The 26,397-nt window shown below is 41.7% G+C and overlaps 2 protein-coding genes across 2 annotated transcripts; both read left to right on the top strand.

Moving 5' to 3' along the window:
* The first annotated feature begins 20,330 nt into the window (after positions 1 to 20,330).
* LOC133039952 (uncharacterized mitochondrial protein AtMg00310-like) lies at positions 20,331 to 21,159 on the top strand. Its single transcript, XM_061119114.1, has 2 exons — positions 20,331 to 20,477; positions 20,572 to 21,159. Exons 1-2 carry the CDS (start codon positions 20,331 to 20,333, stop codon positions 21,157 to 21,159), a joined length of 735 nt encoding a protein of 244 aa, XP_060975097.1.
* Positions 21,160 to 22,025: 866 nt separating this feature from the next.
* LOC115704385 (uncharacterized) lies at positions 22,026 to 25,449 on the top strand. The gene is made up of 3 exons (XM_061119124.1): positions 22,026 to 22,305; positions 24,436 to 24,916; positions 25,156 to 25,449. Exons 2-3 carry the CDS (start codon positions 24,795 to 24,797, stop codon positions 25,403 to 25,405), a joined length of 372 nt encoding a protein of 123 aa, XP_060975107.1. The 5' UTR covers positions 22,026 to 22,305; positions 24,436 to 24,794; the 3' UTR covers positions 25,406 to 25,449.
* Positions 25,450 to 26,397: the final 948 nt, after the last annotated feature.

Here is a 26,397-nt window from a genome sequence, read left to right as displayed (position 1 = left end):
ACATAAATAAGTAAAACCAAGCCTCTTGCAAAGAGCCAAACTAGTCAGGATCTCAAGGCTTAATTACGGCAATAATATGTACAGACGCATATGTAGAAGTATATATTGAGAGAAAAATGAAGAAGAAATAGATCAAAGAATTGATTTGTATTAATTGTCTTATTTGTTATTAGAAGCTTACTGCATATTTATATTTGCTAAGTAGAGGAAACTGTTACAATCACTACTATAAAATTGGTTTTTTCTATCGGTTTATAACTGTCATTTATATTTGAAAGAACTACTTATCCAATTTTCATGATTCAAGTTTACCGAATTGTTCATGGTTAGATTGTTTAATTTCAACTTATGCATTCAAAAATCGGATTGAAGATAAAGCAGTACACAATGATTTACAAGCTTCATTTGTACTGAGAACAAATTTCAGTTGACTAGTGCTTGGGTTCCCCGAACCAGGGTAATAATATCTACTAAATCTAAAAGATTCGTATTACAATCTCCAGTTCACACTTAGAAATTTAATACAATCTTTATAGCAATTAGTAATGAATTACCAACAACAATCAAGAATCTTGATTGTATGCATAAAATCCCTTGTGCAACAGCTAAGTTCGTCTTTGACACTTTTCTTCAATCTGAAATCCCTTCAGATCTGATGATGAAGATGACACTGAACTCCCTTCAGTTTGAACTCAGCAACACTAGGCTCTGATCTTTCTGCTATGGATCTCCATCTCCAGTCACGTAATTGGTAGCAAATAATTCCTATTTGGTAGCTATTAAACTTTTTGCTACTACCTTTTTTTGGTGGTTACTTTGTAGCTAATACTCCGTTGCTGAAAGTTTTTTGCTACCAAGACAATTTGTAGCAAATTTGCTACTAATATTTTTGTAGCAAAAAATGTCAAATCTAGTAGCAAAATAATGTGACAGTCAGTAGTCCCGTGATCCGTAAGGGGAAACACCGGGTAAGCTGTGCAATCCCACACTGCCTGGGGAAGGTCAAGTGGGATGATTCTGAGACTGTGCAGGTATGGGACTACACAGTTGAAGAGGGCTTAAATGGATTGATTGGTACTTCCTATATCAACAAGGTGCATCTTGTTTTTCGGTAGCCCATCTCGAAAGAACTCCATAATTAAGCGTGCTTGACTTGGGGCAATTTCAGGATGGGTGACCTCCTGGGAAGTTTTCCCAGGATGCGTGTGAGTGAGGACAGAGCACGTTGAAAATACTCGTGTTGGTCTGTAGGGTCAGTCATCAGTCCAGGAAGCAGCTAGAGTGGCGTACTTGTGTATAAGAGCCATTCACTCCGTGGGTGTAAGGACCTAATGGAGGCTTGAAGCGGGGACGTTACAAATTGTATCAGAGCCTTGACCCAGCTGGAAGTATGGTGGACGAGGACGTCGGACCCCTTAAGGGGGGAGGGGTGATTGTGATAGTCAGTAGTCCCGTGATCCGTAAAGGGAAACACCGGGTAAGCTGTGCAATCCCACACCGCCTGGGGAAGGTCAAGTGGGATGATTCTGAGACTGTGTAGGTATGAGACTACGCAGTTGAAGAGGGCTTAAATGGATTGATTGGTACTACCTATATCTACAAGGTGCATCTTGTTTTTCGGTAGCCCATCTCGAAAGAACTCCACAGTTAAGCGTGCTTGACTTGGGGGCAATTTCAGAATGGGTGACCTCCTGTGAAGTTTTCCCAGGATGCGTGTGAGTGAGGACAAAGCACGTTGAAAACACTCGTGTTGGTCTGTAGGGTCAGTCATCATTCCAGGAAGCAGCCAGAGTGGCATACTCGTGTATAAGAGCCATTCACTCCGTGAGTGTAAGGACCTAATGGAGGCTTGAAGCGGGGTCCGCCGCTAATAGCACTATATAAGCCCCATCAGACCCGACTTTCCCATTTTTCCCTTCTTCTCTTCAAATCCCTAACCCTAATACCCAACCGCCTCCTCCCTCTCTTCAAATCTATTTTTCCATTTTTCCCCATTTTCAACTTCAAGCATAATCGGCGCCGGAAGTCCCAACCGCCTCCGCCTTCTCTCTGCGATTTTGGTGACCACAATCTCACGACGCCTTCTCAACACAGGTATTGAATCTACACTTTCCCATTTTTCTATTCGATTTATGGTTTTTATTTGTGTTTGAATTTTGTTTTTTGGGCTTGTTTGTGATTTATTTTCATCTCAAACATGTATAATGTTCGTGGATGAAACTGCTGAAAAAATTGTGGGAAAAACTATTTATTTTTGTGTGAAAAATGTCTAAATTATATCTGTATATATATTATTTATTATGGTATGTATATTTTTGATTTATAATCTGTGTATATATTTATATTTACAACATAATTTTTTTTGTTTTGTTTTATATCTGTATATATATTGTTCATTTGGGTATATATATAATAATATGTGTATATATATTTTATTTGGGTATATATATATTAGTTTGTGTATATATATATTTGATTTGGGTATGTATATAATATAATATGTGTATATGTATATATTTGATTTGGTTATTTATTGTTTTATTTGGGTATATATGTTCATTGTGTATATATATATTATTTGGGTATTTATATAATATAATCTGTGTATATATATATATTTGATTTGAGTATTTATTATTTTATTTGGGTATATATGTTCACTGTGTATATATATATATATTATTTGGGTATGTGTATAATATAATCTGTATATATATATTTGATTTGGGTATTTATTATTTTATTTGGGTATATATGTTTGTTGCTCCAGAATTTGCCCAAAATACGTGGACCAGTCGAGAGGGGACACGTGGATCAGATAACTTGGAAAGATTTGCTAAGTCTTTTTATGCCACTAGGAAGCGCTGTTAGCATGGGTCCCGGAGGAGACACCCGGAGTACAAGGCACTCCGGGTGGCTAGTATAGCATGAAGGCTCTCCGGGATATGTCAGGTCTCTCCCGAGCAATCAAGTCGCATTTAATGCTGCATGGGAGGAAGCGTGTTGGAACTGTAACACGCAATAAAGTCTGACGGCACAACCCCCGAACAGCAGCGCTACAGTAATGATCATTTAAGTCTAGCGACGGCTACTCTGCGAAGAGTCACGTCAATCACAAGACAAAAAGGACATTCTCCATAAAAACCCTACAGCACCTAGGGATTTGACCATGCATCACCCATGGTATATTCATCGGAAATGCCCAACTTTATGGATACTTACAGACACATGTGTAAGAACAATTCTAGGGATTGCCCCACCAAAACACTATAAATACCCCCTCAAAGCTCATTTAATGGGGTCGAGAATCTTGGTTGCAAAAGAGCAAGAAGAGAAAAAAAACTCACCAAGAACATTCTCTGTATTTAAGAGACAAACATTCTCTCAAGTGTAGAATCTGTATTAAATACATCCATTAATAGCAGTGGCTCGTGGACTAAGGCTCATTAACGCCCCAACCACGTAAAAAGTCTTCATCTCACTTTCTTACAGCTCCTTATTATAATTATATTTTAATAGTTGCCGAAAACCTCGGTCAACATTTTGGTGCTTTCATTGAGAGCTGAGGAAAGCTGCTTCACAACAAGCATTTAACTTCACGACAATGGTGGAGACAAGAGCTACACGTCATCCTCGCCCTCTGGAAGACGCTCAAGACCCCAATGAGGAAGATGTAGCCTCAAGGGCAGCAGAGGAGTCCGAGGAAGAAGAAGAAATAGTTCCCGATGAAAACTACGAGGAACACCTCGACGAGTATGCCTATGACGGAGGAAGCTACTCGGAGTTGGTGCTCCTTAGACAAAAAGCTATCGATCATGAAGCTGAGATCGAAGCTCAGAAAGCGCAAAATCAAAAAATGCAGGAAGTGATGCTAGCCATGCAGAAAGCCATGGAGGCAGCTGGTATTCACGTGCATCCCAAGGCGATGGCCGCTGGACTCGACGGGGAGCCAGCAACGTCTTCGCCTAATTTCCAGCAGCAAAGGCCCAGGGAACCTAGCCCTATAAGGCCCCCTGCTGAGGAAAACCAAACAAAAAACCCTACTTCTGCCCCTGGTCGAAAGAAAAAGGCGCAGGATCCGCGAAAGGTCCGCTCGGATTTCCCTAAAGGGAAAGGTCCGCAGAGGGGCAAGCCCCAAAGAGGGAGTCTTGGCCCTCAGGATCGAGGGGACCGGAAAAGCGTTTCCGTGCACCAGGAACCAGGGGGTAGAGGAAGAAGAGGACAGAGATGTCCACCCATTGATCTGAGAAATCAAATCAATGGGAATCAAGGTGACCTACGGGATCACCTTGACCAAAAAAGATACAGGCCCGTAGTCTCCTCGGGAACTGTAAACGAAGGGATTATGGCAGAACTCGCCATACTCCGAAAAGATATTGCCCGAGTCTCCCGGAGGCAGAAGGGAGACGACTCCGACTCGGACAGTGAGGATCGGGAGCCTTGTGCCAAACATATACTGGAGGCGGAGCTCCCTAAAAACTTCAAGATGCCCGAAATGGCGGCATATACTGGGAACTCCGACCCCAGTGATCACTTGTCACGATTCAACCGGGTCATGACAGTCATGCGGGTCAGCAATGACGCCAAATGCCTATGCTTCCCCCTCACTCTGAGCGGATCGGCAGAGGAATGGTTCAAGAAATTGGAACCAGGATCGGTGGGTTGTTGGAACAAACTCCAAACCAACTTCCGGAGACAATTTGTCGCTGCCAGGAAGGTCAACTTGGAGGTTAGTGCCTTGACCAACATCAAGCAACTGCCCACCGAGACCTTGAAGAATTACATCAAGAGGTTCCGAGAGGAAGCCTCGAAGACCAAGAAGGTCGACGACGGACAACAGCTTGCACTTCTCCAAGCAGGAATCCGCACTGGGACTCCCTTCTGGAACGAATTACGGCGAAGGCGCTGCTAGCCTTCGGGACTTCCGAGCGAGTCCAAAAATATATTAACCTCGAAGAAGCCCAGATCGTGGCTTACGGAGGCTATTATCCCACCGGGATAGCGGGATACATGCCAGGAGTGTCGCCCTCGGGTACTGTCCCGACCGCGACCCCTCCGGTAAGTGGCATACAGTTCTCTGCTACTCCCGGATACAGCCAGGGCCAGGCTTTGGCCCCGGCATCTTCCCATTACGGCAACCCGTCCGGGGTGAATGGACGGGCTCCTTCACAAGCTGCCCCGACTGCTAGCTTAACAGGCCATACCCAGGGGTCGAGGAGCAAAAGGTCCTCCAAGGGCAGCACCCGAACGGGAGAGAAGCGCCAAAAGAAGGGGTACACACCCCAATACACCCAGTACACAGAGCTCACGGACTCTCAGGAACGTGTATATTTTGCCACGAGGCAGAATACGCACTACCGGAGACCCCAGCCATTGTACAGAGACAGCTCCCGGAGAGATCCGAGTAAAAGGTGCGAGTACCACAACGACATTGGTCATAGCACCAATGAGTGTAAAAATCTCAAAGACGAGATTGAGAATTTGATCCGTTTGGGCCACCTCTATGAGTGGATCAAAAATAGGTTGCCCCACCTTAATCCGGGGCAGGTGGCAGGGGGTATGCCTCCGGGAACACCAGGGGGTACGGCAGGAGTATTGCCTCTAGCTGCTCCCGCAGGTGACACCCAGCATATACCCGGACTACCGCCCCGGCCTAATGGACGGGTAGCCATGATCTCCGGAGGTCCCCATATCGGAGGAAACACTCGCAAGGAGCGAAAGAGATATGCCGAGGCCGCAAGACACAGTGAGGTGTGGGAGGTCACTCAACTCCCGGCTCAAAGGCCTCGGCTAATGGACCAACCCATAACGTTCACGGAAGAAGACGCCAAGGCGGTGCGTTTTCCTCATCACGACCCGCTGGTCATAGAGATCCCCATCACAAATAAGGTGGTGGCTAGGGTCCTGATTGACAACGGGAGTTCCGTGAACTTGCTCTTCAAAGAAGCCTTCACTGCGATAGGGTTGACCGACCGGGACCTCTCGCCTAGTGGATCGCAGCTCACAGGATTTAACGGGACGACGCTAATCCCGATGGGAAAAGTCAGGCTCCCGGTTACCCTGTGCCCCGATACCCCCCAAAGCACATTCAAGTATTGCACCTTCGTGGTGGTAGACTGTCCAACAGCCTACAACGCAATCTTAGGCCGACCGGCCCTCGTCGACTTTGGTGCAATAACTTCAATCCGACATCTATGCCTAAAATTCCCTACCCAGGAAGCCGGAGTCGGAACGGTGAGGGGAAATCAAGGAGAGGCCAGGCAATGTTACAATGTTGCCACCCACCTGCCAGTACTCATGGTCCAGGGGCCCCCTGAGATAGAGAAGGCTGAAGAGGACGAGTTGGATCCTCGCATAGGGTCCGAAAGGGTCGTGGAACCAATGGAGGACGTCGAAGAAATACCAGTGTGCGACGACGACTCCACAAAAGTACTCCGGATAGGGAGGAGCCTGGATCCGGAGGAAAAAGATAAAATAATAAAAACACTGAAGGGCGCCATCGACATTTTCGCGTGGCGCCAAGAAGACATGACCGGCATCAGCCCTCATGTCATCACCCATGTACTCAATGTCAACCCGGACATGCCCCCTGTACAGCAAAAGAGACGCCCGCTCGACTCGGTGAAAGCCGAGGCCTTAGAGAAAGAGGTGGACAAACTTTTGTCCAACGGCATGATCCGCGACGTATACTATCCGGAATGGCTGGCCAATCCGGTCCTGGTGCCGAAGCCGAACGGGACTTGGCGGGTTTGTATAGATTTCACAGATCTAAACAAAGCCTGCCCAAAGGACTGCTTCTCGCTGCCCAGGATCGACCAGATGGTAGACGCCACGTCCGGATTTAAGCTGTTGTCTTTCATGGATGCCTATGCTGGGTACAACCAAATAAAAATGCATACGGCAGACCAGGAGTGCACTAGCTTCAGGACCGATAAGGGGGTATACTGTTACCTAGTCATGCCTTTCGGACTGAAAAACGCCGGAGCAACCTATAAAAGAATGGTTAACCGGATGTTTAAGAGCCTCCTGGGACGAAACATGGAAGTATATGTAGACGACATGCTCGTCAAATCCAAAGCATGCAACAGCCATGCAAGCGACTTAGAGGAATGTTTCGAAGTCGTCCGGAGATACGGCATGAAGCTCAATCCGAAAAAATGCACCTTCGGGGTCAAGTCGGGGAAATTCCTGGGCTTCATAGTCAGCCAAAGGGGGATCGAGGCGAACCCGGAGAAAATCCAAGCTCTCCTGGACATGCCATCCCCCAAGAAACATAAGGACGTGCAGAGTTTGACCGGAAAGGTAGCCGCACTAAGCCGCTTTATCTCACGATCCACGGACAAGTGCATACCCTTCTTCAACATACTGAAGAAATGCCAAAAGTTCGAATGGACAGATGAATGCGAGGAGGCATTCAAAAGGTTAAAAGACCACATGGCCAAACCTCCTATCCTATCAAAACCCGTCCTCGGAGAAGACTTGTTCCTTTACTTGGTCGTCTCCGAGCATGCGGTCAGTGCTGCACTGGTCCGGGAGGAAGAAAAAATTCAGCACCCCGTGTACTATGTTAGTAAGCGCATGGTAGGGGCCGAGACAAGGTACCCGGTTATTGAAAAATTAGTATTCTGCCTCCTAATGGCATCAAGGAAGTTGAGACCATACTTCCAATCCCATCCGATCAGAATCTTGACCAATCATCCACTCCGGCAAGTGCTCCAGAAGCCTGAAGCATCCGGAAGGCTCCTCAAGTGGGCAATGGAGCTAAGTCAGTTCGACTTACACTACGTGCCCCGGATTTCCATAAAAGGCCAAGCCTTGGCGGACTTCATCACCGAATGTAATGAAGCCGAGGCGACAGCCAATACACCGGAGCCACCAATCCCCACTTGGAGAGTATTTGTGGACGGAGCTTCTAATGAGAACGGTTCAGGAGCCGGAGTGGCTATGATATCACCTACTGGATTACGGCTCCAGGTAGCACTCCGATTCAACTTCACAGCTTCGAATAATGAAGCCGAATATGAGGCCCTGATAGCAGGGCTAAAGTTGGCTAAAGCTGTAGGAGCCAAAAGGGTGGAAGTCTACAGTGATTCTCAACTGGTCGTAAACCAAGTTTCCGGAGAATACCAAACTCGCGGCGAAAGGATGGCCGCGTACGTAACAATAGTCCGAGAACTACTCCACGAATTCACGGACTATAAAATAGAAAGAATCCCCCGAGAAAAGAACGCTCACGCGGACTGTCTGGCTAAGTTAGCCTCGGACAGCGAAATCGAAGAGCTGGGGGTAGTACCAGTGGAACGCTTGGCAGAGCCAAGCATCAAAATAAAAGAGACCACACAAACGGTTGGGCAAGAACCCAGCTGGATGGTCCCCATCATAAAGTACATAACCACAGGTGAGTTGCCCCAAGAGAGGGCACTGTCTCGAAAGATTCAGTATCAGGCTCATCGTTATGTAATGATGGATCAAATTCTCTACCGGAGAGGACTCAGCATGCCTTATTTAAGGTGTGTATCGGACCCTGAAGCTAGACAAATCATGCTGGAGGTCCATGAAGGGTTCTGTGGAGATCATACGGGAGGACCCAGCCTCTCAAAGAAAATATTGAGGCAAGGGTACTTCTGGCCAACAATGAAAAAAGATTGTATAGACTATGTCCAAAAGTGTGACTCGTGCCAAAGGTACGCGAACATACCGAGAGCTCCTCCAAATGAGATCACGTTGATGACCAGCCCCTGGCCCTTCGCGGTCTGGGGAATAGATCTCATCGGGTCTCTGCCTACGGGAAAAGGAGGAGTAAAGTATGCAATAGTAGCAGTCGACTACTTCACTAAGTGGACAGAGGCTGAGCCTATGAAGACAATAACTGCTAAGAAGGCATTGGACTTTGTTATTAAGAACATAGTGTGTCGATACGGCTTGCCTCATAAAATAGTCTCAGACAATGGAAAGCAATTTGATTGCGAGGAATTTACTGACTTCTGCAACCAACACGGAGTGGTAAAAAGCTTCTCCGCGGTAGCCCGGCCTCAAACAAACGGCCAGGCGGAAGCAGTCAATAAAATCCTAAAGGTCACCTTGAAAAAGAAGCTGCTGGCCTGTAAAAATAACTGGCCTGAAGAATTGCCAAGGGTATTGTGGGCCTACCGGACGACCCCCAGAACCACAACCGGTCACTCGCCGTTCTCAATGGCGTACGGTTGTGAAGCAATGGTCCCGGTGGAAACATTATTCCCATCCCACAGGAGGACGACTTATGATCCGGCCACCAATCAGGCCCTGCTCCAAGAGGCTCTGGATCAAGTCGAAGAACTCCGGGATGAGTCTCAAATACGGATGGCTGCTTATCAAAAGAAGGTGACCAAGTATTTTAACTCCAAGGTTAAAAATAGAAAATTCGCTATTAGGGATATGGTCCTAAGAAGGGTTTTTCCAGCCACCCAAGAACCCGGAGTGGGGGTACTTGGACCAAATTGGGAAGGACCATATGAAATCGAGGATGAAATCGGTTCTGGCACTTACAAACTGAAAAGAATGGACGGAACTACTGTCCCAAGAGCCTGGAATGCCGATCACCTCAGAAAATATTACCAGTAGCGAATTAAACTTAGATTTTGTTCAAAGGGTTTGTACCGTCCAAATGTATGCCTCCTCTATATTAAATAAAACTGAGTGCCTTAAAAACAAAGTTTCTATGCCACTCAGGGGGGTACTAGGGTATACCGCACGGACAAACAAAAACAAACTAAGTAAAATATCCTGACCCAAAGGGCAGGTCAATCTAAGTAAAATATCCTGACCCAAAGGGCAGGTCAAAAAATATGCGCAAAAATAAAAAGCATAAGTATAAAAACCCTGAGCCAAAGGACAGGTTAAAATATATAAGTGTGACAAATAAAGATCGCATATATAGAAAAAAAATATCCTAGCCCGAAGGGTAGGTCATATACATGTGAATGGCCCGGGGACAGGCCTTAAAATATAACTGTCTCCCCTTCGAATGAAAGCTGCCGCCTATATGTAAATTGTTCTAAGGCAGCAGCAAATATGTACAAAAAAAAAAAAAGAGAGTTATAAGAAAAACGGGTAGAATCTGGGTCAATAATACGGCAGCTCAGTCGGCCCGCGGAGGAAGACGAGGTCCAATCCGTGCCTCAAGCCCAGCATCAAGCTTCTTCTTCTTTTCCCGAAATCTAGCAATCATCTCCTCGGGTTTGGGATAAAAAGTAAGCTTGATACTCTGATCATTGGTGGCCCAAGCCATATAGACACCATCATCAAAGCGCTTCGGGCACCGGGCGCAGGAAACAGGAGAAAGGAGCTCGGCCCTCTTGGCCTTCCTGGTAGACTGATCTTTGTAATCCCTAAGCTCCTTCAACTCCGCAGCTAGAGCGGCCTTGGATTCGATATCCGACTGGTGAGTCTCCTCTAGAGACCTCACCTTGGCGGCCATTTCATCCAAAGCCTCCCTGGCCTCCCGGAGATCTCGCCTGGCCTTCTCGACAGCCTCGGTTTGAGCCCTTAGTTCCTCCTGATGGTGGGCCTCCATCCTGTCTCTCCGCTGGGCCTCGTCCCGGATCATGGCCTCCGCCTGAGCCTCCCTCCGTTTGGCCTCCTCTTCCTTGGCCTTGGCCGCTGCCTCCTGGCGCTCGGCAGCCTCCTGGTAGATCTGCCTCTCCGCTGTGAGGTCCTGGAGGACCTTCCTGACGTTGTTCATGTCCCCAAAGTCGGACAGAGCGAAGCCATGGTTTATGATGTTCCTGGAGAGGCGGCCAGCCTCAGCAGCAAGCTGAACCATAACGAAGTATAAGGAAAAATTTCTCAAAGGAAGAAAACAAAATACAAACAACAAAAAGGAAACGCAAAAAATTGCAAAGTACTTACCACTGTGAGAGAATGGCTGAGGTCCTGGACCTGGAAGATGGAGTTCAGGGAAGCACAAGTGGCAAACCGCTTGGGCGCACAGCGTGTAAGCTGAGAAGCGAACTCACCGGTCATCTCCGCGGCAAAGGGAGCCAAGGTAGGCCCTAGGAGGGGACGGAACCAGTCCGTTAAGGGGTCCAGATTGAGGTTCCACGGATCATGGTAGTCCGGGTGGTTGATGCTCGCCTCAACCTCAGCTCGCAGAATCCTCCTAAGAGCCTCCACTTCAGCGTACCCCCGGGAGTACTCGTCCATAGCATAGTTGTGTTTGGCTATGCGAAGCTCCTGCCTCACCTCATCCCCCGGAATCGGGGTAAGATCAATGTGGGGAGGAGCAGGATTTTCCTCCATCGGGGAGACCCCGCCGTCTAGGCCATGGGCAGGAGTGTCGGCCCTCCGAGGCCTCTTCGGCTCGTCCTGGGCAATCATCTTGCCCTTACGCTTGCGAATCAGAGCCGCTTCAGGCTCCTCCTCGTCCTCCTCTGCTACCACTGGAGGGGCTTGAGGCTCTCCTGTACCCTCAACGGCTTCCTCCGAGAAGCCCCACCCTTTCCCTTGGCCTTCTCCCGGAAGCACCTCCTCGTCATCCACTAAGTCAATGGTTTCGGGGGGAGCGCCGGAAGGAACCTTCAAGGAAGGAGCCGGGGGAGAGGGGGTGAAAGCCGGAGGAGCCATGGGAGTATGAACCCCGGCAAGCTGTTCCAGGATGGCATCCATGGAGGTACCTGTTCCAAAAAATAAGCAAGTGTTAGAAGTTCGTGAGGAACCGCTTATAAAAGATGCAGCAAATAAGCTACTCCTACCCGAACTTCCTAATTCGGCCCTAGCAAAGTCCTGAACTTTAATGCTGGCAGCATCACCTCCAAGATAACTGTCCGAGGGCCGAAACCAGCTGGACGCTATGTAAGCCGATGGACCTAAGGGAATAGGTTCCGGAGGGCCGGAGCCCATCCGGGACCGACCTAGGTAATCTCCTAAGTTCGTAAAATAAAATTCCTTCAAATGATCCCCCCACCGGGTCGACGGCATCTTAAACCTACGGAGACGCTCGTCGAACCCTACGGGCCTATGACTGGTATATTCATCAACGGAAGGAACATAGCGAATTATCAAGGGAGACTTACCACCGGCACCGGAAGTGCTAGCACCGGGAGCACCCGAGTTTGGTTCGGGGGCTGAAGGCTGAGGCCGGGAAGTCTGATTCTCAGAAGAACCTTCAAGACGAAGGGGCCTCCCGGCGGAAGGACCCCCAATCTCTTCTTGAAGTATCTTGTCAAAAAATTTAGCCTCGGACTTCCCGCCAATGGCTTGGCTCCTTCGCACCACCGGACTCCCCACGCGAAGCCCTCTCCCAGAGGCAGCCTGGGCCTTAGAGTACGCCTTCTCCTGGGCCTTCCGGTAGAGATAATCTTGGTACTTCTTCTCTGCCGTAGCAATGAGCTCATCCCGGAAGGCCTTCTCCGCAACCGGCGCCCTCACATTGGGGCAGATGACCCGTGAGAGGTTGGAGTCATCCACGGATTGATGAGAAAGGATAAGTTTGGCCTTCCTACAATTCTCCGTGGTGACCAGGCCCCCGACATCAAGATCGGCGTGGTCGTAGGAGGCGAAGGCTTGGGCCCTTCGAAGGAAAGCCTGAGTGGGAAGCGTCCGCTGGTAAGGTGGGATCCGCACCCACTCCGTGAGAAGCTCCGGGTGGTCCACGGCCCTGAACCCGGACGAGAAGAAAAAGCGGTGGCGGTACTCCTTAACATGAGTCTGCCTATTATATGGAACCACCCCCTCGTTAGCAGGGTGGATCCGGAACCCATAAAAACCATCCTTAAGTTTGTCCCCTTTCTTGGGGACGGATACAAGTTCATAAAAATATAAAATTTCCGCCGGGCTGGGAGACCCCCAGCCACGGGCGGTGTAAAAAATGAATAAGCCTGAGAGCAGGCGGTAAGCTTGAGGAATAAGTTGGTATGGCGCAAGGCCGACAAATACAAGAAAATTCACAAAGTAATCCTGGAGCGGGAGCATGGCACCGGTCATCAAATGGGTCTGACTCCAAGCCCCGAAGCCGTCATAGTTGTGATTAGGCGTCTCCGAGTCACGAGGAGGCCGGTGGAAGGTCCCCGAGGTGGAGGGTTTTATCCCAGCCACATTAATAATGTTCTCCAGCTGGTGAGGACAAGTCAGGGTCGATCGAAGCTCAGCCGCTTCCCAACCAGTTGCACGGGACTTGTACCCCTCCTGGGCAACGGGTCCCAGAGAAACCTCCTCCAGCGTAGCCATACTTTTCCCTTTCTTCTTCGAAGATTTCGAGCCAGAAGCAGACATTTTATGTTCTGAGAAAAACAAAAGGGAAAAAAAGAAAAACCCAGCAGTTAGGTCCCATACCAAACCCTAAATCAAGAAAAAGGGAGTGGGGGTCCCCTAACAGCTGGAAAGAGGCCCCCTCCGGACACGTGTCACCTGGGAAACTCTGGAGAGAATCCCTCAACAAGTGTCGGGTGTAGTGAAGTCGCAGAAAGTGGTTTCGCGAAAAGAAAAAAAAAAAAGAGAAAAGCCATTCTATGCCCTAAGCAACTGTTAAAAGAAGAACACATGGCCTTCTTCAAACAGAACTGTATAACTACAACAGGGGCACGATAAATGGCGATTCTACAACTAATGCAGTAAGCACAAAACAGAACTCGAAGAACTTAAACACTCACACACCCAGAAACCTCTAAGTGCGAACCCAGAAAACGAACGAAGTAAATATAAGCATGTTATTATCTAAGGATGCAAGAAACTTACAGTCGATCGTTGAACTGGGGGTACTGAATGTGGTTGAGTGAGAGTTGAGAAGCAATGGCAAAATCAAACACTGGAAAATTGAATGAAGTGTTTGGGTATTAAGACAGTTCGTGCTACTTTGAGGAATTTTCTCTCTAGGAAATTCGAGCAGAAATGGCAAGGAATGGAAAGTAACCGAAATGAAGGAAAGGTAGTGGCTTTTATAGGCAAAAACGCATGAGGAACAGGCGTCATCACCTACCAATCGCACGGTGGGGGAAACGCACGATTCGAATTCCCAAAGATCAACGGACCAGATCACTCTACCATTAAGGCGGTGGAAACATTTGAGTATCTGTCTGACACCATCAATGCGCCGCATCAATCATGAGGCATGAAACGAATCGACCTCTGCAAAAGCGAATCGCTGCATTTAATGCCATTATTAGACACGCCTCCACGCGCCCCAAGTTCGTATCAGAAGACCGAGGAGGCGGCTGGAGACATTCCTGCAAAAAGCAAATCGCTGCATTAAATGACATCATTTAATTTGCCCCCACGCGCTCGAGGCTCGAGCTGGGGAAACGAGGAGTCAACCGGAGACACTTGAACAAGCCTTGGTTTATTTTTACTAAGTAAACAAGGCTTGGGGGGTAAATGTTGCTCCAGAATTTGCCCAAAATACGTGGACCAGTCGAGAGGGGACACGTGGATCAGATAACTTGGAAAGATTTGCTAAGTCTTTTTATGCCACTAGGAAGCGCTGTTAGCATGGGTCCCGGAGGAGACACCCGGAGTACAAGGCACTCCGGGTGGCTAGTATAGCATGAAGGCTCTCCGGGATATGTCAGGTCTCTCCCGAGCAATCAAGTCGCATTTAATGCTGCATGGGAGGAAGCGTGTTGGAACTGTAACACGCAATAAAGTCTGACGGCACAACCCCCGAACAGCAGCGCTACAGTAATGATCATTTAAGTCTAGCGACGGCTACTCTGCGAAGAGTCACGTCAATCACAAGACAAAAAGGACATTCTCCATAAAAACCCTACAGCACCTAGGGATTTGACCATGCATCACCCATGGTATATTCATCGGAAATGCCCAACTTTATGGATACTTACAGACACATGTGTAAGAACAATTCTAGGGATTGCCCCACCAAAACACTATAAATACCCCCTCAAAGCTCATTTAATGGGGTCGAGAATCTTGGTTGCAAAAGAGCAAGAAGAGAAAAAAAACTCACCAAGAACATTCTCTGTATTTAAGAGACAAACATTCTCTCAAGTGTAGAATCTGTATTAAATACATCCATTAATAGCAGTGGCTCGTGGACTAAGGCTCATTAACGCCCCAACCACGTAAAAAGTCTTCATCTCACTTTCTTACAGCTCCTTATTATAATTATATTTTAATAGTTGCCGAAAATCTCGGTCAACAATGTTCACTGTGTATATAAATATATTATTTGGTTATATTTTTAAAATATAATGTATTGTTTGTGTATTATATATATATATATAATATATGTTGTTTTAGTTTATATATGTGTATATTTAATATATATAGTTTTGGTGATTGTATATACTAAATAAATATATTTTGTAAAGTTTGTATACATATTTTATTGTTTATTTTTTTTTTTTTACTTTTTTAATTTATTTTGTGGAATTGAAAGTATTTATTTTTGTTATTTTCAGATTAAGTAAGAGGATCAAGAAAGTGGACACACAATTTCTTTTGTAAACTGTATGTATTTATTAATGTTTATTTTTGTTGTTATATTATAATTTTTATTTGATTTAATTAATTTTATTAGGTATGTTAAATATGTAATATTATCATAATAAAGTGAGAATAGTGAAAAAATTATCAAGTATAATTCTAGGTGGTAAGTTTTGTAATTTGTTATTTTTTAAATAAAGAAAAATGAAAATAATGAAAAAAATTAAAAAAGTATCATATAACATAATAATTTGAATATTGACAATTAAAAAGTTAAATAAAAGGAATTTTTTAATTTTAATATAAATTGTAATTAAATTACTAAATTTTTATGTTAGTTTTTAAGAAAAACATGTTAATGGAATTTTATGTTGTGACAATTTTATTATTATAAAAAATTGAGAATAATAATAGAATTAAAAAATTATAATTTAATATAAATTTAGTTTATAAAGATAAACTTTTAATTTTATAAACTAAATAAAAAAATTAGTTTAAATTTTAAAAAATTATATAAATTTTTAAATAATATTTTTTGTTTAAAATAAATAATTCATAAAAAAGAATTTATATATTTTTTTAATTTAAATTTAATTGGTATTTAAATGAATAAATTTTTTTAAAAATTTATTAGAATTAAATTGTTAATATTATTTTTTTACTTAAAAGTTGAAATAACATGTGTGTAATCTAAAAAACTTTCATAATACTATAAATTATTAAACTTTTAATATTACGTTTGTGGTTTATATTGTAGATAGAGAAAATAGATAAGTTTATCAACTTTTAATAAGTTGTTTAAAAAAATAATTATTTAAATCTAGAAACTAAGTTTATTAATTTTTTTATATAAATTAATAAATAACATAAAAATTAAAATATTTTTAAAGAGTAATTTGTTCATTTTTTTAATTTAAATTTTAATTATAATTTAATGAATAAAATTTTTATTTAAATGTGTCTAATTCATAAAATATTCATAAAATTTTATTAATGTTGAAAAGAATATCTCAATGCTTTGGTATACTTATAAATATATACCATAGCTTTGTTATATTTCATAACACTTTACAAATCATTCAAATTTTTAATACTTTATTTGTCGCCTAAATTGTAGATGGCGACAATCGATAAGTCTTGGACCAAAATCAGAAATCGTGGTTGCCATGAATTTTGGAATGGTCTACAAGCCTTTTTAGCAATGGCATCAGAACATAAGCATTGTGATGGAAGAATTCGATGTCCTTGTGTGAGATGTATAAATAGTAGGTTTGAAAAAATAGATAGGGTTACAGCACACGTATTTGATCGAGGGTTTATGCAACTGTCGATGATGTAGCAGTTGGCGATGTTGAATCAGAGGATGAAATGATTCCTATTCTAGAAGACTTCTTTCCCTCGACAATAGAGGATGTACAAGGAGAAGATGAACAACCAACCACAAACCCACATTTTGATGACTTATTTGAGGAAATTGAAGCTGAATTGTATCCCGGGTGTGATTGGATTTCGTCTCTCAACTTTTTAGCAAAGCTATTGCATTTAAAAGTTAGAGGAAAATTCCTAATAACATCTTTGAAGAATTGTTGAAGCTGTTAAAGTTTGCATTTCCAAAGGAAAATAATATTCTAGCAACTTACTACGAGGCAAAAAAGAGATTGAAGAAATTAGGCTTGGGTTATGACTCTATCCATGTCTGTTTGTATAATTGTTGCTTATTTTATAAGGAGAATGCATCCAAGGAGGCTTGTCCAGTTTGCGGAACTAGTCGTTGGGTTACTTCCGAGAACGGCAAAGGAAAAAAAGTTCCTTGCAAAGTCATGCAATACTTTCTGTTGACACCTCGACTTAAAAGAGTATATAGTTCGAGGATTACAGCGAAGAGCATGATATGGCATCATACTGGAAAATCAAAAGATGATGGGGTGTTGCGACACCCGGTCGATGGTCTCGCTTGGAAAGACTTTGATGCAAAACATCCTGAGTTTGCAAAGGACCCAAGAAATGTTTGACTGGGGTTAGTTGCTGATGGATTTAATCCATTTGGCAACATGAGTCTTGCATACAGCATGTGGCCAGTCGTGTTGGCTAATTATAATCTACCACCTTGGTTATGTATGAAAGATAATTATTTTTTGCTATCTACCCTAATTCCTGGTGCAAAATCTCCGGGTAAAGACATGGATATATTTTTAAGACCGTTGGTGGATGAATTAAAGGAGTTGTGGAATAATGGGGTACCAATGAGAGATAGTTCGACCAACTCGATGTTCACCATGCGTGCTGCGCTTTTGTGGACAGTGAATGATTTTCCTGCTCGTAGTAGCTTGTCTGGGTGGAGTGGTCAAGGTTATAAAGCTTGCCCTACTTGTAATGAAGACATGACGTCCATTCGAGTGATCGGGAAGACATCATATGTTTGTCATAGAAGGTTCTTGCCAAGTGACCATGCAATGAGAAAGGATACTCGATTTGATGGTAAAGTTGAAAGAAGACCTCATCCAAGACGATTTACTTGTGAAGAGATATTATTACAAGTTAATACTCTCGAACCCCAAATTCCCGGACATCATGAAAATTTTGGGGGCGTGAAACGTAGAAGAGTTGCAGAAACTTGTAATTGGAGGAAAAAAAGTATTTTCTACGAGTTGGAGTATTGGAGCACGAATATTTTAAAACACAACCTTGATGTCATGCATGTTGAGAAGAATGTGTGTGACAGTCTCCTAGGAACCATCTTGTATAATGATAAATCAAAGGACACAACCAATGCGTGACATGATTTAAAGAAGATGGGTATTAGGGAATCGTTGTGGATTTATGAAGATGGGAATGGCAGGCTAATGAAACTGCATGCTCCTTATGTTTTGACTCGTGAGAAAAGACAACTATTTTGTCAGTTTGTTAAAGGAATCAAGTTTCCCGATGGCTTTTGTTCAAATTTAAAGAGAAAAGTTTCTCCAGATGAGTCTAACATTATTGGGTTAAAATCCCACGATTGTCATGTCATTATGCAGCGAGTACTAGCGGTTGGTGTCCGTAAATTTCGACCTCGTGACACTGCAACAGCTATTACTCAGCTGTGTAATTTTTTTCGACAATTATGCTCTAGAACTCTAAATGTAAAAGATATGGAGGATGCTCAAAATAATTTAATTCTGTTATTGTGCAAGATGGAATTGATTTTTCCTCCAGCTTTTTTTTGACATAATGATACATTTGGTATTGCATTTGCCTGTAGAAGCGATACTGGGTGGCCCGGTCTTTATGAGATGGATGTATCCTTGTCTTTATGAGATGGATGTATCCTTTTGAAAGGTACATGAAAAAATTGAAGAATTATGTGGGAAACAAGGCACGTCCTGAAGGGTCAATTGCAGAAGGTTATGTTGCTGATGAGGCAGTAACCTTTTCTTCAATGTACTTTAAAGGGTGTGAAACAAGATTTAATCGGCTTGATCGAAATGAAGATGCGCCTTCTGTGTCTCGCTATCTCTCAGTTTTTAATTCTCAATCTCGTCCTCTGACTAGCGGAATTATCAAGCCTCTTGATTGTATCGATCGTGAAAAAGCTGAGTGGTACATTCTTCAAAATTCTCCTGAAATCCAAGCTTACCTAGAGTAAGTTTGTTATATTTTTATAAATTATTTTATTAAATTTTTAGTTTTTATTCTCTATTTCCCTCTATCGTACCTTGACATTATCATACTTCACAGTGAACATTTGGACAAGATCAGGCATGAATATCCTAATGGTAACCACGATGTCTTGCATAGGCAAACTTTCCGTCCGTCGTTTCATAAGAAGGTATAATGACAAAATTGTAAAGTTTTAATTCAACAATTTATATTCCTCTCATATTAATATATTTTATGTATTTAGATATATGAGTTGCACAAGCTTAGAACTTTACAAAATGGTGATGAGTTACTGTTGGGTTTTATGCCCTAAATAAAACTCCATTTCAATGTAATCCATTTTATTCAACATCAATAAAGAAACAGAAGTATTTTTCATTCATTTGTGTATGTTTTGGTTCATCTTATCAATTGCTTGTCTATTTGATTTATAAATTCATCTGAAACCCTTTTCACATACTTGATCTTGTTTATTGTGTTGTCAACACATTGGAAAGTAAGCATGACTATGTGAATAAAGATTCCTAGATTTATCAGACATAGGGTTTTACTGATATGATAATCTACAACAGAGTTTACTTGCATTTGGAGAAATTCTATGTTCTTTCCAGAGCATTGGTTAAAGTAACGAGGCTACGGGCATTGTTACCCAGACTCATCGCCCCAAACCAAGCTGCGTTTGTAAAGGGAAGGAACATCGCAGAAAACACAATGATTGCCAGAGAAATAGTTCACTCTATGAAAAAGAGAAGAGGAAGTAGAGGTTACATGATGATTAAAATTGATCTTGAGAAAGCCTATGACAAAGTAGATTGGGGTTTTATCATCGTTGTCCTAACTCAATTTGGCTTCTCCTATCCGTTCATTGAATGGATTCAAGCTTGCATCATGGTGAAGGAAATAAAACTTCTTCTCAATGGAGCCATAGTCGGAAGGGTCAAGCCGGAACAAGGTCTGAGGCAGGGAGACCCTCTGTCACCATCACTCTTTATCCTAGCAGCTGAGACGCTTTCCCGCCTGCTCTACGACAAAGAAAAAAGAGGTTTAATGAAAGGTTTCAAACTGGGAAGACGAGGAGCAACGGTTAACCACCTCTGTTTGCCGACGATATTGTATTATTCGGCCAAGCTTCCTTAAAGGAGGCCAAAGCATTTAAAGATTGCCTTCACAAGTATGGCCAATGGTCTGGACAAGCAATCAACTTCCAGAAATCATCCATCCATTTTTCTAAAGGAGTGCCCCGAGGGAGAATAAAAACCATTACTCAGTACCTGGGTATGAAGAAAATGATGCCCACTGCGAAGTACCTCGGCCTCCCTCTGTTCAGAGCTTCAAAGAGGACTGAGGACTATAACCATCTTGTGGATCGTATCTTGTGTCGCATCCAGGGTTGGAAGGCCAAGCTTTTGTCCAACGTAGGCAAGGCATGTTTAATAAAATCAGTGGGATCCACGCTTGCAAATTATATTGATGCCTCCGATGTAATCCCCATATCTACATCCTTAAAAATTGATAAAGCTTTCAGAGATTTTTTGGTGGGGCGATTCGGACACTAAGAGAGTGTTTCATCCGATTGCTTGGGAGACACTTTGTAGACCAAAGACTCACGGAGGGCTAGGATTCAGAACAACGGAAGCAACAAACAAAGCTTTCTTAATGAAATGGGCGTGGAAAATGTTATCGGAGGACAATAGTCTATGTCGACAACTCAGGGATGCAAAATACATCAAGAACCAGAGTTCCATGGATATGGAAAGTTCACCATCTGATTCAAGACTTTGGAAGGCCATTCTCAATTCTAGAACGCTCCTACAGAAAGGTTTGTGTCGTAAGATTGGCGATGGCAGAGCCACATCAATATGGTTCCATCCTTGGGTTCCAGGGGACAACCCCCAACCGAAGCCCAGGCTCGACGCTTCAAAAGGTATCAGCTTGGTTAACAGTTTCATCCAAAATAATCAATGGAATGTGAGCCTTGTAAAACAATGGTTCCACCACAAGGACGCGAGACAAATTCTGAATATCACACTGCCTGATCGTTCCGTTGAAGACTCTTGGTTATGGCTCCCAGAACCGAACGGACAATTCACCATCAAATCAGCGTAGAAAACCATAAAAAATCTGCACCCAAATGCAGAGGCTAATGGGAAATGGAGAAGCATTTGGGGAGCAAGAATTCACAATAGGTTAAAAATGTTGTGGTGAAAAATCCTATCAAATAGCCTACTCACTAAGGGGTAAACTTCTAACCTTTTTTGATATTCGTGACCCGGGATGTCCTTTCTGCTCTATGACTATCGAAAATTCCTTTCACCTATTATGGGAATGTCACTTTGCTAGAGCTGTGTGGTTTGGCTGTTTGTGGCAAATCCGAACCAGCGAAACAAATATCGGGGACTGCGACAATTGGTTGAACTGGTTCAAAATGGATAATAGAAGACCAAAAGATCTCAGCTTCCATGAGTTCTTAGGCGGTGCGGCCATTATATTTTAAAAGGTTTGGAAGGAAAGAAACTCCATTATACACCAAGGGAAACACACTCCAATCAAGGTGATTATATCTCAAGTCAATATTCGGCTGCTTAAAAACTCGTAGGATCACACCCACCCTGCCGCTACCATGCTCAAGTGGCTCCCCCTTGCCGGTTGGAGTCTATGCAACACTGATGTTGCCATTGGGAAAAACCGAGGGGGTGGTGCAGCCATTTTCAAAAATGAGAATGGGGTGATCACGAGCATGCACACCACTGAACACCAATACATAGACCCTCTGGCTGGAGAAATGGCCATTCTTTGTTGGAGTGCACAAACCGCAATCGATATGGGCCTGAAAAATGTCATCTTCCAAAGCGACTCTGTGGGTTCAATTAACGCAATTGGCTGTCAAAAGATGGTATCTCAGCCTTTAATCACAACATTCAGGAGCTCATAACAAGATTTCATATGCTCATGAGGAAATTCGATCTCTGGGTGATCATTTGGATCCCAAGAATCCACAACGGTGTGGCCCATGATGTGGCTCAATGGGCTTGTCGAGCGGAGCAATTTGGAAGAATCGACTTGTCCAATTTTGAGAGATTCCCACTTCAATTGGATGTGGATGACTGAGTTGAATCGGTTTATTACTATGTTTTTCTTTTTTTTAGTCTAGCTTGCTGTTTCTTTGTGTTGGTTTAAAAAAAAAAAAAAATACACAATCCTTCCATGGTTGTTAGGATTTTCCATTTGGATGGATATCTCCTTAAATTTAGAGTAAGTAAATTGATCAATGCCTCTCTCTCTTCTCTCGTCTGTGTTTTTCTGTCTCTCATATTATTATATTGTATTATATACTGATTAATCTCTTCTTCTTGATGTTTTTGTGTTTATACATATTTATCCCTCTCATTTACTTAGGGATTGAATATAATGAAATATAAAAATGGGTTTGTTCTATTCTTCGTTAGATTCTTTTTGCTAGCTGGTAAATGGGGCTCTTTTGTTTTTATTTCATTAACAAAATTACTTAGGATTTTTTCATATTGTGTGTGTGTCTGTTCGAATCTTCTTTACCTTTTGATTTATCAGAATGATATGGTTCCTTTAAGTTAACACTAATTGTTAAAAGATACATTTTTGATCTATTGTGTATAGTGATTGAACTATTTTATCAGAGATTATAAAGCCACTTCCACGGAGAACATATAGTCAAGTTATGACATTATTTTTTAGGTAAATATGATCATTTTTATAAAATTGGAATTACTATAATGACTAACTTTTCTAGTTTTGTTAATTTTTAGAATGAAAATTTTATCATCTTTTGGATATTATTTCTTTCAATTTATTTGCTAATTAACTAAAGATTTCGTGCTTCTCTCATGTATGGATAAAAAGTATAGTGTTTTATTCTTCTTATGAAGCTTTAGGACTTGTTTTATTTCTAGATTTTGCACCCTTTTATTGGTGTGGAGACAATAGACTTTGATAATTAGCCAGTGCGCGCATGGTATTGCATTTTATTTTTCCCTCAAACATGAGAAGTGTGTTGGTGCTTGTTCAACATAATAATTCATTTAATTAGAAAACTCAGTTCTACTATTACTATATTATAATACTAGAACTCTGTTGGAGAGTCAGAATATTATGTTGATATATTAGTAACAAGTACTGAATACAAAAGAATTTGTATCATATAAATTCTCCTATTAAGCATCCTAGTGCCAAGAGTATAATGATCACATTTTAATGAATTTAAATTCATATATAGTTAATCAATAGCAAATATATGATCATTATGTGCAATACGAGTATTAATGATTGGTGAGCCTATAATATAGTTGCTCGATGATTGTAAACCTATAACTGAGCTCTTTTTGGACTTTTTTTTTCTTATTGTCATTAAGCTGTCTTTAGCTTTATTATTACTTGATATTTTCGAATATAATCTGTTATTATGTTAATTATTGTGTGTAGCCTTTCAATTTATGCAGCTTCATAGATATTGTTAGAAACATATAGACTACTTCATTTGGTTTGAAGAAAACGTTGAAATAGCACAAACATGTATAGAGATCATATTCATTTTCAAGAAAACTCTGTAGTCCATCCCTCTGAAATTAGCAGTGTTACATCATGTTTACCCAATAGGTAGTCATATATGTAAGGTGAAAATGCAATATGAACATCATTTTTATCGTATATTATTTTAATGCAATAAACTTATTTAGATAAGTTTTTCTCTCTTTCTCTCTTTTTCCTTTCTTCGACAGAATCAAAATAAAAATATTGATCGTTACATATTGCATTCTCATGTAGAGACACTCCCGGAAAATTTTATTTATATTACTTTAGTCTTAGCAAGATATTGGTACAATGCATGAAAATGCCCAATGTGTCAACTTTTTTATTGGTTCATTTTTGATGTAGAAGAAAGTGTAAATGAGGGAAAAATTTCTTCTAACTTATTATTTTTTAAAAGGGGAACGTATTCTACTTATTATCTGGAAGATGCATGAAAGGTCTTGAGTCTATGTTTTTCTATTTGTAATTTTCATTTGCAAAAGCTTTTCTTGTTATCTTCATCTTGGTTTTAGAGGTACTATCTTAATCCTCAAAGCTGTTTTTTGTTTTTACTTTCCTGTAAGTTTCAAATAGTGTTTGAACCATTTTGGTTGTTTTGTTTTCTTGTTTGCACATTTGTAATTATGCTAGCTAATTGAGGTTTGCGCAAGTTCTTTTGGGAATTAGTTTATGGGGTTAAGTTTTCCTTGTTTATAATTTGTTTGTAAGTTACCTTCCATTAGTTGTCATTTACTTTGGATGCAAATGCTCTGCTAGATTTAATCTCTTTAATTATAACCTTTATATTGCTAACTGTTAATTACCATTTCCCCCTATTAGGTGAGGATATATAGAGGTATGTTGGGAAGCTAACAGGTGCGCTGCAAACAAGGTAACTACACTTTTATCATAACGTCCATAACAGATGCCTTAGGTTCATTTTTTCCCTTTCGTATGTGTTCTCAACACAACACCCTCAGGTATGTTTTGGTTTATGTTGTTGAATGTCTTAATACAAACCTAACAAGTTGTGAAATTGTAATTACATAGAATGGAGTAGTTGTTTTTGAAGTAATTGTGTTGCCTTAACATGTGGAAACAATTTTCATTGGTATTTAGTATTTTGGTTTTACGTATTTATCATATTATACATATATGTTGGAAGTACTGGTAGAGTTAACAATGAGGCTGCAAGCACTATGATGCAGAAGTTTTGGGATGCAGAAGTTCGATCCATGTTTGGAGACTTTATATGGCAAGGTCACAAGGATGCTTCAAGAGCAAACTTTGATCAAGCTGTTAAAGCCTCCCCAGATGATTGGTAAGACTTAATTTCACGCTCAATTCAAAATTTTATAACTTTGTTCATAGACTCGTATATACTTGTTAGTAATTGTTAATTTGTATACTTTTTCAATGTTATTTTGATTGAACTAAATTTGGTAGACTCGTATATACTTGTTAGTAATTGTTAATTTGTATACTTTTTCTATGTTATTTTGATTGAACTTAATTTAGGGTTTGCGTAATTAATTTGATTTTTTTGTATGGAATGTGCAGTTTTGTTTTGGCATCATATGCTCGGTTTCTTTGGGACTATGAAGAAGATGATGATGAGGAAGAGACAAATACAGAATCATTAACACCCAATTTATTTCGGGGAACAACTCTGTTACTTCTTAAGCTCTCTACTTTAGTTCGTGATCTGTTGTATAATAGTCTATGTACAACTTCCCAAGCCTTTTGTTTATATACTTCTTTTAACCCTTTTTGTCAAAGTTTTGGGTGCGTAGACTATATTAACCGATAGCTATATATATATATATTTTTTTTGTAAAATAATGCATAGATGAATAAAAGATGTAGAATCTATTTGTTGCTATCTTTCTCTCAGTTTTGCTTTATGATTTATTTTTATCGGCCAAATGAATTTTCTTTCTTGGCTATAACTTATGGTTGAACTTACTTTAACTCAAATTAAAAAAAAAAAAAAATCATAAAAATACCTTTGGTGTCGTTTTATAACCGATACTAAAAAACCTTTAAGTGTCAGTTATAAAACAACATCAAAACTTAAAACCGACAATAAAAGAAAAACCATATGTGTATACTTTAAGTGTTGGTTATAAAACGTTAAAAGTGTCGGTTCTAAAAGTATAAGTGTCAGTTTAAACTGACACTAAAAGTGCAATTTGTAGTAGTGAGATAATATGAGACGAGGGTGGCTCCACTAGGAAAATCAAGAGAGACAGAGAGAAAGAGAGCTCAAGCAAGAGATATCCACTACAAGAAAAAAAAAGCCTATTGGCATGACAAAAATTGTGCCTAGAAGCTCAATTTTTCGTGCCAATATACCTTCAGGCACGTCATGTCGTGCCTTTTTTGTCGTGTCTAAAACACTACAAGCATATAGGCACGCCTAAGTGGGGCACGACCTAAAGTGGTGCCAATCACAGAGTATTTTTGGGCCCGACACTCTTACTATCGTGCCATTATTATTATTATTTTTTTTTTTCTAGTTTTTATAAATTTTGGTGGCAGCTGGGCACAACACTATGATCAGTAGGCACGAAAATGTCGTGCTCCAAAAGTTTTGAAAAGTGGATGCTAATGCAGCGGGAATTTTCCTCCATTGTAGGTGGGCACGATCACGTCGGCCCTACAACTCTTACCTGACGTGCCAAGTTAAGATTCTAGGCACTATTTTGCAATTCAAGAGGCACGAAAATGTAGTGCCAATGTTCCCCTTTTAAAAACCCTAAATTGTTTTTCATCTTCCCATTTCTTCTTCTTCTTATTTCT

The sequence above is a fragment of the Cannabis sativa genome, chromosome 1, assembly GCF_029168945.1.
Source record: "Cannabis sativa cultivar Pink pepper isolate KNU-18-1 chromosome 1, ASM2916894v1, whole genome shotgun sequence".
Classification (NCBI taxonomy): domain Eukaryota; kingdom Viridiplantae; phylum Streptophyta; class Magnoliopsida; order Rosales; family Cannabaceae; genus Cannabis; species Cannabis sativa.
Note: the sequence above shows the minus strand (reverse complement) of the source record. Positions and strands in the feature narration are given on the sequence as shown.